This window comes from Harpegnathos saltator, unplaced genomic scaffold (genome assembly GCF_003227715.2).
Source record: "Harpegnathos saltator strain DR-91 unplaced genomic scaffold, Hsal_v8.6 scaffold141, whole genome shotgun sequence".
Lineage (NCBI taxonomy): Eukaryota > Metazoa > Arthropoda > Insecta > Hymenoptera > Formicidae > Harpegnathos > Harpegnathos saltator.
Window position 1 is genome coordinate 10763 of NW_020229919.1, and position 13449 is coordinate 24211.

The window sequence follows — 13449 nt, forward strand, 5'->3', positions numbered from 1 at the left end:
CGTCTCTCGTGTCAACGAGAAGCAACGATCGACCGCGTCGCTCGTTCACGATAGTCGCGGTGGTACGCAGTACCAACTCGCGCACGTATTCTATCGCGGCCACCGTACACCGGGCGATCGCGCATTTCTGAACGATCGCAAACGCACCGCGCTCGGCTGACAATCGTAGGAGCAAAAGACGTTTATACGCGCGAGTCAGTCTCACCATCTGTCAAACAGGTTCGCGGTGTGACGATAAATACGCTATAGTCTTAGTTCCCGTAGCGTCTTGTCGCGCAACTCATCGCCGTTGCGTCGTCACACGATCAGCAGTAGCACGCTCCGTTCAATGTTCGCAATCATTGTTCGCACGCGCGACGTGACGAGCACACCGCCGCTGTTTACACCCTCGACCATATTTGCGGCCGCTTGAACGCGACATAATCGCCAAATTGTTGCGGAAGCTCCTTTGGTCCCATGAGACTCTAACGTGTTCATTTTTTTTATAGCACATCCGTATCCATCAGATGATTCAGCACATCGATCAGCGTCACCGCGCTCGAAGAGTCTCGCTCGTTCAGCAAAGATTCGAGCGATACGACAACTCGCGTGCGATTCGATTCGGCGCAAATACGGTCGTCCGATTCGGCGTCGCGCATAAACGAACGCACCAGCTCGAGGCGACTGCACTCTAGACAACCGGCGTTGTACACCGCGGCGCACGAGCCCACGGTGTCCTCGTACGAAATCGCGTCGATCGGACGCTGCTTCAGCATCAACACCGAACATTCGTTTCGTCGACAACGAGCGACTCCGCCGCCGGTATTGGTCAAAAAGTAAAACTGATCGTTCGGACGATAGTACACGTACCATTCCAGCGGATGCACGATAATCAGTCCGTCGCGTTTGCGCTGAAACACCTGAGCTCGCAACATCGACGGGCCGACACCGTCGACGTACTCGCCGAAAACGCGTTCCGCGGCACGCTGACCCAGCCACCAGGAATTTTGAGCCAATGACAAATAATGAGCGAGAGCATTTTTCTCCGCGGCGTTATTGTCGCGCCGCAACAACGACGACACGTCGATCAATCGCGCCTCGTCAAAGACCAAACGCGCGCTCGCGATATACGACAAAACGCGCGCCGTGATGATCGAGATCGCTACAATCGCGATTAGCGCAAACGGACCCATTGACGTATTTCTTTTTATTTGTTTTTTCGGATGATTCTCTAGTGCGTGTGTTACCTATCGTCGTCGCGCCGCGGTGTATCGCACCGAGTACCGCGAACGTCGCCAGACGCAATCGTTGGTTCCGAAACGATCTGAGCGCGATCAATGTATCGCGATGACAACAACGACGACGATGAAACTGATTCGCTGTTTGATATTGGCTGGCTCGTCCTAGTTGGTACAATCGCTCGTTCGCTAATCAGGTACTCGTGTCCTCGTTGATCATGGACGATGTCACTCGACGACGTGATTCTCTGTTACGACACACAAACGACGACCCAAGACGGCGCGAATCGCGCAATCGTCATTGCGTCGGACAGAATAGCGTCATAATTTGTGCAGATTACGCGACACTTACACACAGCAACGATACATTGAAAAACGTAACATGAACGAAAACACAAGCACACACCAATCATCTACTGCGCAGAGCCATCGAGCACGCCTGAGTGGCGGCGTTTTGATTTCGTTCTTCGCGCTCCTCCTCTTCAGTGCTGGTGAACGAACTGACGATCGCGTTGTCACCGAGAAACCCGACTGTTTGCTGACCACGAGCGCGCCTTATACGGAGAATATCGTCAAAGAACCGCACAGAAACACCACGAAATTCTTATTCCACGAGAGAATCAACGCGATCAGCAGCACGATAGCCAACAAGCATATAATGTACGTGACATTTCGCGTGTTCCACAACACTGTCTTGCAGTCGGACCACGTTGCCGACATTTTGGCCAGACCGGGCGCCAGCGTGCGACGAAGATTGTTGAACGTATCGCGAACATTCAAACGTTCGCTCTCGCGATGATCGTTACCGCCGCCCGACATTTGCGCGACACGTCACACGTCGAACCGATGAGAGAGCGAGAGAAAAATTGCGAAAAGAAGGTAGTACTGCTCCGTACTACGTACGGAGAACGTTACTACTGTACAATTGCTCGAACGCGCGATTGTCGCGCTCGCACGATTGTACAAGTGCAGAGTTCCTGGTCCTATTGTACCTCTGACTGCTCCGTACTATGTACTGTACAATAGTACCGGCCGCGCGACGGAACGCCTCGTTATATACATTTTACCCTTTCCATATCGCACATTTTGCACAATAGTGGGACATTTAATTGACTAATAAAATAACGTTTAGCACGTTCCCACCTTTTTTCACAAAATGTGCGATATGGAAGGGGCAAAATGTATATAACGAGGCGTTCCGTCGTGCGGTCGGTACTATTGTACAGTACGGAGCAGTCAGAGATACAATAGGATCAGGAACGCTACTGCTCCGTACTACGTAGGGGGGGATGTTACTATCGTACAATTGCTCGAATCGCTCGATTCTTGCTCGATGCTCGATTCGAAGTATATCGCGTTAAAAATGCTGACGTCAATTGAGAACGTTTCAAGTGCTGTGGAATATGACCAATACGCGAAATGTCTCATCGAGCGTCGAGCGAACGTCGAGAGCGAATGTCGAGCGTCGAGCGCGCCAAAATTGCTGTCGTCAATCGGGAACGTTGTTCCCAGTGCGGGAGAACGTTACTAATGCGCAACTGTACATTTATACAATTGTGCATTTGCGCAGAGTCCTAATCGTTCGTAATCATACGACGGCGCGTAGTTTTTCTTTTTGGAATCGACTTGGAGGGTGCAGGAATAAATAATGCACAATGCGCGATAACTATTGTACTACTATACGTATATTTAAACAAAATTAACATCGATCCACAATTCTTCTATCGGTTCGGGAACAACATTTTCATACGATGTAAATAAATCGTTTAAATTAAATATATCTATAGCATCCTCGTCTTCTTCGCGCCAAATGCCATGATGAAGGTGGTCAATTTCGTGACGTCGTTCTTGTCGCTTCAAGTATCTTTTACCGATGCGCACATATCCGGGCAATTTGATCATTGTATAGCGTTTAATATCGCCATTGGCTCCTAGGCACTAAAAACATGTACAAAATATCCAAATAGAAAATCCAAATAGAATATACGAAAAAAATGGTCATATATACAAATGATAATATGATACTACTCACTAATACCGCCGGAACAATAGCATATTCGTGCACATACCTCTTCCCGTGACTACTGGTTGAATTGTTGAACGATTTGGCCTGTCTTCGCATCGCTCGATTGCTTTGACGTTCGTCGATGCTAAAGTAGCCAACAATTTTGGACGGCGGGATCATCGAACGTTCGCCAGTGGTGTTGCACAAACACTGGAAAAAAAACGAAACTTTGAGAATCGCGGCGAGTGAATTTTGCGCTCGCTTGATCGAATATATAATATAACTTACGATTTTTGCAAATTGCTCATCATCGTACGTACACTCGTAGTCGTCAGGTACATATACGTTCAAATCCTAGTCGTGATGCCACGAATGGATGACCGAACAATCTTCATTCGCGCTCATGGTGCTTCTGTGTTCGATGTGTCTTGGTGGTCTGATATCGGTCGATGTGGCGCACGCTCGTTATATACCCTCTCGCTAGAGTGTTGTTCTCATTCTCTTATCGAGTTACTACTCGAAAGATAAGATATCTGAGAAAAACATACAGCTGCGCGTACGTAGATAGTGACTGCTCATTGAAACCATTGTGTAACTCGATCAATAGCGGAAACAATCCCGGTCACTAGGACAATGGTGCTTCCGAATGGCACTTGTGTACAATCGCAATTTGTACACTGTCTCGCGTTCGATGACAATTGCTCGATGTGGTCGAGGGCAATTCCCGGTGACCATGAAACGCGCAAACATTTGCGACGTTGCGCGAGAAGAACAATCAATTCGGAACGTTATGCTCGCACGGTCAGACAGCCGTTGTAACATCCTGCTATTCCGAGGCATAAAGAAGGAAATTTTTCTTCCAAAATCTAATTGCCGTAAAGATTTCCACTTAATGGATAACTGAATCGAGAAGAGAAACAAGGTCGGCAGGCACGCACCTTTCTTTGTCACTGTTTTTGGCTAACCAACAGGTCACGAACTATCTATATCCCACATCTCAAGCGCCTTCTATATTCTATATTCGTCGGAACCTGTAACAATAATATTTTAATACCCTTCTCTCTCCAATAACGCACTTATGCGCATATAGTATACGTACATATACTACACTTTTGAAATTGCACCACACTCACTTATTTAACACCCTATATAACCGATATTTTTATATAATATCTCGCGTAATACCTTTTCTTATATATATATATAACCAGTATATTGTATCCTATTATATGAAGTAATACACTTCATCTACGATATATACATATATATACATCTGACTTAATAATTCATTACTTTAAAAATATTTGATGGCAACCTTCTAAACTGCAAAACAATTGCAGAAAGGCCTGCAAGATAGTAACAAGTCATATATAATTTATAGCTTCATTTTCAATATATCATATATAATTTATAGCTTCATTTTCAATATATTAGGGGGACCGGAAAGTAATGTCGTTTCTGCGCATGTCGATATTTGATTGTCATTTGTCAGCTCATTGTGTATCTCGAAGGCGTGCCAAAGTCATTTTAAGGTTATTGTGACTTGTTCACTTCTAAATAATTCAATATTAAACTCTTTTTTTGTAATTTGGGGTGAAATGGCTAGCCAAATACCAGAAGAGCATATTCGGCATTGTATGCTTTTTGAGTTTCGCAAGGGTAGTAACGCAACAGTTGCGACCAAAAACATTTGCGATGTTTATCCAAGTGCATTAGACGTTCGTAAATGCCAAAGATGGTTTTCCAAGTTCAGATCCGGTAATTTTGATCTCTCTGACTCCTATCGATCAGGAAGACCAACAACATTAGACAACGACATGCTAAGGGCAAAAGTGGAAGCAAATCCATGTCAAACAATCGAGGAACTGTCAAACACCCTTAACCAACCTTGGTCGACCATCCAGAAACATTTACAGCAGATTGGAAAAATAAGCAAAGCAGGTGTTTGGGTCCCCCATAATCTGTCCGAAGAGAACAAAGCCAACCGATCCATCATATGCAACGTATTGCTTCAACGCCACCATACAGAACCGTTTTTTGATCGTTTGATCACTGGAGACGAAAAATGGGTCCTATATGATAATCCAAAACGCAAAAGGCAGTGGCTCTCTTCAAACGAATCACCACGAAGTACTGCGAAGCCGGGTTTACATCCCAAAAAGGCGCTTCTGTGTGTTTGGTGGAGTATTCGCGGAATTGTTCACTTTGAAGTGCTGAAACTTGGACAAACTGTTAATGCAGACCTTTATTGTGAACAATTGGATCGAGTGAACCAATCTTTAATCGAAAAGTATCCGGCGATTGTCAACAGAAAGGGCGTCATTCTGCAACACGACAATGCGAGACCGCACTGTGCAAAGCGAACACTGGAAAAAATTAATGAATTGGGGTGGGAGGTACTGCCTCACCCACCATATTCGCCCGATATCGCACCCTCGGATTTCCATTTATTCCGATCCCTACAACATTTTCTTAGTGGCAAAAAATTTGAAAATTTGGATGATGTCCAAAATGCCATCTCGAGATATTTTACTCAAAAACCAATTGATTTTTATCGGTCCGGTATTGAAAATTTGCACACTAGATGGCAAAAGGTTGTTGATAACGAGGGTGATTATATTATTGATTAAAAATAAAGACTTATTAAAAATTTATTCGTTTGAATTTAATGTAAGAAAGCGACATTACTTTCCGGTCCCCCTAATATTTAATGGATAGACTAATGATATATATATATATATATACATACTTAATTGTACCATAGCTATTGAGTACAGAGACATAATTTAACCACTTACCATTTTACCTAATAAGCCATTGTTATAATACAATTTATAACGTCAAATCCTAGTATATTACTAGCCTAGTTACATTTAGCAGACCTATGCTTAAACCTGCCGCCGAAAAGCAAATAAGGATAAAATAATGATTAATAACCGCGATACACTAAAATTTTAAAGGTTTAGACCCACCTGTGCAACAAAAAGGCGGAACAAACTCATTTATAGTCCCTAAAGCAGTACACCGCGGTAGCCTTAAGGCACGTCGCGCCACCGTCGTCCCGAGGCCACCGAGCGTACCCGCTCGCGCTCCTCTTTACCGACTCGATCAAAATTGTTGCTGAAAAAATATTAATTTAGAAGATTATTGTTTGCGCACAAAGAATCCCTGAGCAATAACCTCTAGACCGACATAACCGCCATAGTTACCTCGTCCTTCATGTTATCACTAATACTTCAATCGCTTTTCCACATGATCCCACATGACCCACACAATAGATATATATATATACTAATAATTAATCCCCCATTAAGAAAAGTCATCAGTAACAGTAATTGACAAATTCCTGCTACTAAAAACTTAAACGAATAGACAAAATCAACCTCCACCGTGTAACGCAAGCCACGGACTACTCCACCACCTTTCTCGCTATCTCCTCGATAAGATAAACCGTGCATTCCTATACCATGACTAATCCAAGCAGAGATCGTTATTCATATCTCCTCACCGTAAATAACTAACACCTTTTACCCACCTCTTTCTTACTAATACTCTGCTTTTCAAATACTATTTAATAACCCTAGAGAAATAGGAAAAATTTTAGAAAAGGGAGAAAGAAAGGAGGGGGTGTAACAAGTAGTAACGCAAATTTAATTGAAAATAATTATACTGTATAAAAATCCTTGTACAGGCATTACAATATTAACACATAACGCCTATACGTGTCGATCTTGGCATTATGCTCGCTCCCTGTAACGAACAAAATAATTACCAATTAAAAATGTGTTTTTTTTAATCGGGATAAGTTTTATTTACCCGAACAAATTTTTAAGACCGTAGGCATCAAGGTCAGGGCTCAAATCCAAACCACCATATATCTAAAAGTCGGCTGCCTCTCTCCTCCTCCATCTCCTTTTCCAACGCACCTCCGTCATATCGCGGATAGACAGCAGACGAGCAGCAGATAGAAGGGAACGAGAAAATATTTTAAATCTATGATGCGTATAGAGTAACTCACTTTTAACAATGTAGCGCCCGAAGGGGCGGTTAGCGAGAATAAGTGAAGGATGGCACGAGACTGTGTCAGCTTTGGGATCTCCAGGAGTGACCGTCTGGTTCGGCTGTCGGGGACTGACTGACTCTCTGGCTTCTCCGTTCTCAACTCGTCAGGTCGGGGAAGTAGATGTGGAGGGGAAAAGGCTCTGGTAGGGATATCTGCTCATGGGAGGATAGTAGAGAGAGAGAGAGAGAGAAAGAGAGTCGTTTGGAGATGATTTCATGCATGAGTTATCATGTATACTTCCGTTGTTATCTTCGTCCTTCACGTATTCCCTTACATATATTTTTACGCTGCGCATTATACTTTTATACAGTATAATTATTTTCAATTAAATTTGCGTTACTACTTGTTACACCCCCTCCTTTCTTTCTCCCTTTTCTAAAATTTTTCCTATTTCTCTAGGGTTATTAAATAGTATTTGAAAAGCAGAGTATTAGTAAGAAAGAGGTGGGTAAAAGGTGTTAGTTATTTACGGTGAGGAGATATGAATAACGATCTCTGCTTGGATTAGTCATGGTATAGGAATGCACAGTTTATCTTATCGAGGAGATAGCGAGGAAGGTGGTGGAGTAGTCCGTGGCTTGCGTTACACGGTGGAGGTTGATTTTGTCTATTCGTTTAAGTTTTTAGTAGCAGGAATTTGTCAATTACTGTTACTGATGACATCTTAATGGGGGATTAATTATTAGTGTATATATATCTATTGTGTGGGTGATCATGTGAAAAAGCGATTGAAGTATTAGTAATAACATCAAGAACAAGGTAACTATGGCGGTTATGTTGGTCTAGAGGTTATTGCTCGGGGATTCTTTGTGCGCAAACAATAATCTTTTAAATTAATATTTTTCAGCAACAATTTTAATCGAGTCGGTAAGGAGGAGCGTGAGTGGGTACGCTCGGTGGCCGCGAGACGACGGTGGCGCGACGTGCCTTAAGGCTACCGCGGTGTACTGCTTTAGGGACTATGAATGAGTTTGTTACGCCTTTTTGTTGCACAGGTGGGTTTAAACCTTTAAAAATTTATTGTATCGCGGTTATTAATCATTATTTTATCCTTATTTGCTTTTCGTCGACAGGTTTAAGCATAGGTCTGCCAAGCTAGTAATATACTAGGATTTGACGTTAATAAATTGTATTATAACAATGGCTTATTAGGTAAGACGGTAAGTGGTTAAATTAAGTCTCCGTACTCAATAGCTATGGTACAATTAGGTATATATATATATATATATATATATATATCATTAGTCTATCCATTAAATATATTGAAAATGAAGCTGTAAATTATATATGACTTATTACTGTCTTCCAGGCCTTTCTGCAATTGTTTGGCAGTTTAGAAGGTCGCCATCAAATATTTTTAAAGTAATGAATTATTAGGTCAGATGTATATATATGTATATATCATAGATGAAGTGTATTACTTCATATAATAGGATACAATATACTGGTTATATATATATATATATAAGAAAAGGTATTACGCGAGATATTATATAAAAATATCGGTTATATAGGGTGTTAAATAAATGAGTGTGGTGCAATTTCAAAAGTGTAGTATATGTACGTGTACTATATGCGCATAAGTGCGTTATTGGAGAGAGTAGGGTATTAAAATATTATTGTTACAGGTTCCGACGAATATAGAAGGCGCTTGAGATGTGGTATACAGATAGTTCGTGACCTGTTGGTTAGCCAAAAACTGTGACAAAGAAAGGTGCGTGCCTGACGACCTTGTTTCTTTTCTTGATTCAGTTATCCATTAAGTGGAAATCTTTACGGCAATTAGATTTTGGAAGAAAAATTTCCTTCTTTATGCCTCGGAATAGCGGGATGTTACACATGGGACAAAGCGACATCGAAGCGTTGAGCGTTACGCTGATGATGTCGAGGACAACGAGTCGTCGGTCAAACGAGCGCGATTCGAAAATCATGCCACTGGTAGCGACGACGAAGATGTCGATTCCTCGTTGTCGAGAAATTGTCCCAGAGCGAACACATGGCGTAAAGCGACATCGAAGCGTAGCGGATAACGAGGACGACGAGACGTCGATCAAACGAGCGCGTTTCGAGCATCGCGCCATTAGTAGAGGCGACGACGATGACGATTCGTCGTCCTCGTCGTCGTCGTCGCGAGAAGAAATCACCCCGAATCGAACGCATGGAGTGAAGCGACCTCGAGACGTCGATCGTCACCACTCAGGTAACGAGGAGAACGAACCCAAGCGAGCGCGTTCTGACGAGGACCTGGTGGTTCAACGCACCGATCGTGTCGCGCATCCAATGACCAAATGCACGACAATGGCATCCAATACGGCGTCCAGTAGCGGACGCGGTAGTGGCTCGCATAATCGGACAAAACGCGCGCATCTCGACGACAGCGATACGCTAACAGTGACGTCCAATAACTTTAGCGGTGGTGACGACGCGATGGTGTCCGTTGCGCTGGAAAACGATGGTGCGATAGCCTCGACGGTGCTGAGCGACGATACCTCGGCGCGCGATATCGAGCAGCACCGAGACGACAGTCTCGATAACTCGGTGACGAGAACGCAAATTCGATGTCGATCTCTCTTGGAACGAGCTTTGCTCTCGAGCGAATTCGAGCGAGCTCGAGCGCGCAATAGCATGCGTTTTGAGGACCTACGTGCCCGATTGTACGGTTTGGCTAGCACGTTCGACGAGACGAACCGTCGAATCGTGTGCGATCTCGCGCGAAAACTTACAATCTATTACTTTACTCAATTGTACGAGATTTCGTTTCGTGCGTACTCCTTCTTCGATTCAGCGTCGCGCGTGGCCTGCGAGTACGTGCCGTGGTTGCTGAGCACGACGACTATCAAGGATGCCGGTTCTTCGCGTTCGGACACGGCGGCTTGGTTGGTCGATCGAGCGATCGAAGAATTTTGCAGAGTGCAATTTTATCGAATATACGAGTTCACACGTTGCTACGAGTTGCAGCGCGCTATAGTGCGCGAAACGTTCGATCGTGACGATTACGCGAATTACATATTGGCGTTGTCTCTGCGCGATTTGGAGAAACGCACTGAATTGCGCGAAATCGCGTTGGCTCGTTGGCCCCGAGTGAAATCAATCGCGCATTCGACAACACGAAGCTACGCCACTCTGTACGACGCTTGCGCCGTTGTGGCAAAAGTGTTGAGCTGCGTGAATCGTATCGAGGTGGCGGCACGCGCAATCGTCGTACCGCGAGAATAATGCGAGGACGCGCGAGATAATTGCGCGGAGGAGGAAACGTATCGTCTAATGTCCGTGGATCTCGAATTAGCGGTTCTATTGATCCGCGATAATCGTCGCGGGCACCTCGACGAATCGGTACCAATATGGCCAATCTGGAATCTCTCGTTGTCGCGTTACTCGGTGTCGCTGGCTCGAGCGCTCGTTGTCGACAGCACTACGGACGATCGTTCCGGAGGACCGTCATCCTCGACGATGGTTGGCGACGAGATCTGGACGACTCCAGATATTTGAACGCCAATGCGGCAATGATCGCAATATAATCGGCATCGCTCGGTACCAGAAAAGTTCATCGTCAATTATGCGCAAACATTCAATGCACGATGACGCGAAAGATGGAATGTATGGCTGTACTCCGAAAATAAATTTATATTGCGCTTCCACTTCGTGCAAGGCAGTCCACTCGGGCGGGTTTGCCATTTGAATGTACTCTATAGCGTGCGCGGCGTATGCTTCGAGCATGAGACGCATTATGCTCACGTACATGGCGTGCATTACCGACGAGGCGTCTCTCGTTGTTGTAATGGCTCGATGACTGTGGCTGCGATGACGATGACAATGGCAAGAGTGATACGTGTCATCGGTGTGGTGCGTCCTCTTCCTCTGTTGTATCGTTAACGAGTGTCGCAATTTGTTGCATATTTCGTGCCAATCGGCTATAGCGTGAACAAGTTCCATATCCTTAACAATTCCTCGCAATAATCTCTGGTGAAATAGGCCAACCTCAATATCGAAACTGCACACGTTGAACGAACATTTTTGGATTTCGCTCTGGAGCCACATGAATCGAAAGTGTTCCCGTTCAATCGTCGAGTCGCTCTCGAAGGGAAGCGATTTGCTCAGGAACACAATGATTCTTTACGCTGCGGGCGAGTGAGATCTCGTGCGCGCTCTCCAACGAATCGAGCGTTAGTCCGTTGAAATTCACCCCCCTTGTAGCGTCAATCAGACGTTGAAACGATCGGTCCGATACTTCCGCGCATGCTGGTATAATGACCGATTCCATATCGAATGGTGTTGTTTTTTTTCTTGTCGCTCAAAATCGTACTTGAATCGCGAACCAGACTACCGAACGACAGACCGGACAACGGTTCAAACATATGCCGCAATCTGCGCAAACCACCATGTGTCTGCACGGCAGGAATACTAGATCGCGAATAGTATCGCAGCATATTAGACACTCTGTTTTATAGGAGGAGCGATCCTGCACGTTGCCTCCTCGAACACCGCTGCTCGTGGGGGCTATCGTTCTCTCGACGGAACCCGATGAATCGGATATGCGATCGCACCGATACCACATACTCATATCACCAAGCGATTCGATCATCTCGAGACAATTCAATCGAACGGCTATCGCTTCGTCGGCATCGCAACGCTAGATCGAATCTATCGTTCTATCGATCAATTCGCGCAAACTGTCTACGTTCGTCATGGCTCTCAGGATATCGCGATACATTCCCTGTATTCGCGCATTGAACGAGACAAAGGTGCGTTTGTTTCGCGCGATCGCCGTGTCAATTTCGCGCAATCGTGTCATCGTGGAATTGCGCGCTGTACGTTCTTGCCGATTGTTCGTCCACTCGTTGAGATCTCGGAAATATCGATTGATTGATCGAATGTAGCAACAAGTGGTTGGGTGACAATCGGTACATGCGCAACCGTTGTTGCAACCACGCACATTGAAAATTCCAGAACAGATGCTCCTTTATGGGATCAAGTGTGGAAATGTACGATGTTTTGAAGCTTCTGCTGCGCGAAAGTCGATCATCGGTCCGCGCTGCGATTTCGCACAAGCCCCAACCACCCAAGCTCAAACGGCAATGGTAACAAACGATCAAATCGGTGCGATCGCGAATCGAGTAAAAGCCATTTTGCGCGAATATAACGCGACAATAGTGCGGAAATACGGACGCGTCTGCCCAATTGAACGAGGCCAAACGCTCTTCATAACGTATAAATCGCACCGCTAGAGATTCGGACATTTTTTCTCAATTGTTCAAAATTATTCGGACTGATGTTCGGTCATCGGTCGATGGATGCGACTGAGACATTGCGCAAAATTTTTTTTCACCTGAAACATAAATATCGCATTGTATCGGCGTTCGATATATATCGCACGATTTTCTTCTAATGCCCATTTCTTTGTCCTGAGAATACGGTTTAACATTTGACATGGCGTATTACGCAACAAAATAAAAAGCAATTGGTTTTTTTGTCGGTGGCCCGATAAAAACATTACTTACGCTCTGACTATTGCGAAGAAAGTCATTTAATTAACGCGATTGCGCAAACGCGAATATCTGTATCAATAATCAGGAGATATATGCGTAACACTCTCCCCGTGACAGCTAATCAATCACAGAAAGACGGGAAAAGCAAACATTTCATCGCTCATTTATCTCATTTTGTGCGAGATCATCAAACTCTCTGCGTCGAATTCGGTCAAGTTCGAGATTTTTTTCGTTCGCTCGATAACGCACAATGACCGAGTTTCGTTATCTCGAGCGGAGGCTAACGAGATATCTTATTGCGTATGTCTCTATCGTGCCCTGGTCGAATTAATTTGGCGCTGATGAGAAAAAAATGCAAATTATTGCGACAAGTGTTTACTGAAGCTGGCGCGTTTTGTCTCATCGAGCGACGACCCACTTGTAAGATAATGCTCCCCCCCCCGTTAGGTCCAAACTGTTTATCGTCGCACAATAGATGAATTGTTCTACTCGAGAGAAGAGAGGGGCGACATATCGCGTCCGATGGCGAATAAATGATAAACATATTTTCGCCCGAATGGCATAAAAAGAATGCTCGTTGTCAACGGAAATAGTGACCGTTGCGCATCCCGCTCGAAGCACGTTATCAATTCTCAGTCGACATGTGGAACCACGGACGTTAGTTGCTCAATTTGGATC

The 13449-nt window shown here is 44.7% G+C and overlaps 1 protein-coding gene across 1 annotated transcript; it reads left to right on the forward strand.

Annotated features, from left to right (window-relative positions):
* Window positions 1-4661: 4661 nt before the first annotated feature.
* LOC112590748 (histone-lysine N-methyltransferase SETMAR-like) lies at window positions 4662-5916 on the forward strand. The gene has a single exon (XM_025308212.1). The coding sequence runs from the start codon at window positions 4821-4823 to the stop codon at window positions 5850-5852; it is 1032 nt and encodes a 343-aa protein (XP_025163997.1). The 5' UTR covers window positions 4662-4820; the 3' UTR covers window positions 5853-5916.
* Window positions 5917-13449: the final 7533 nt, after the last annotated feature.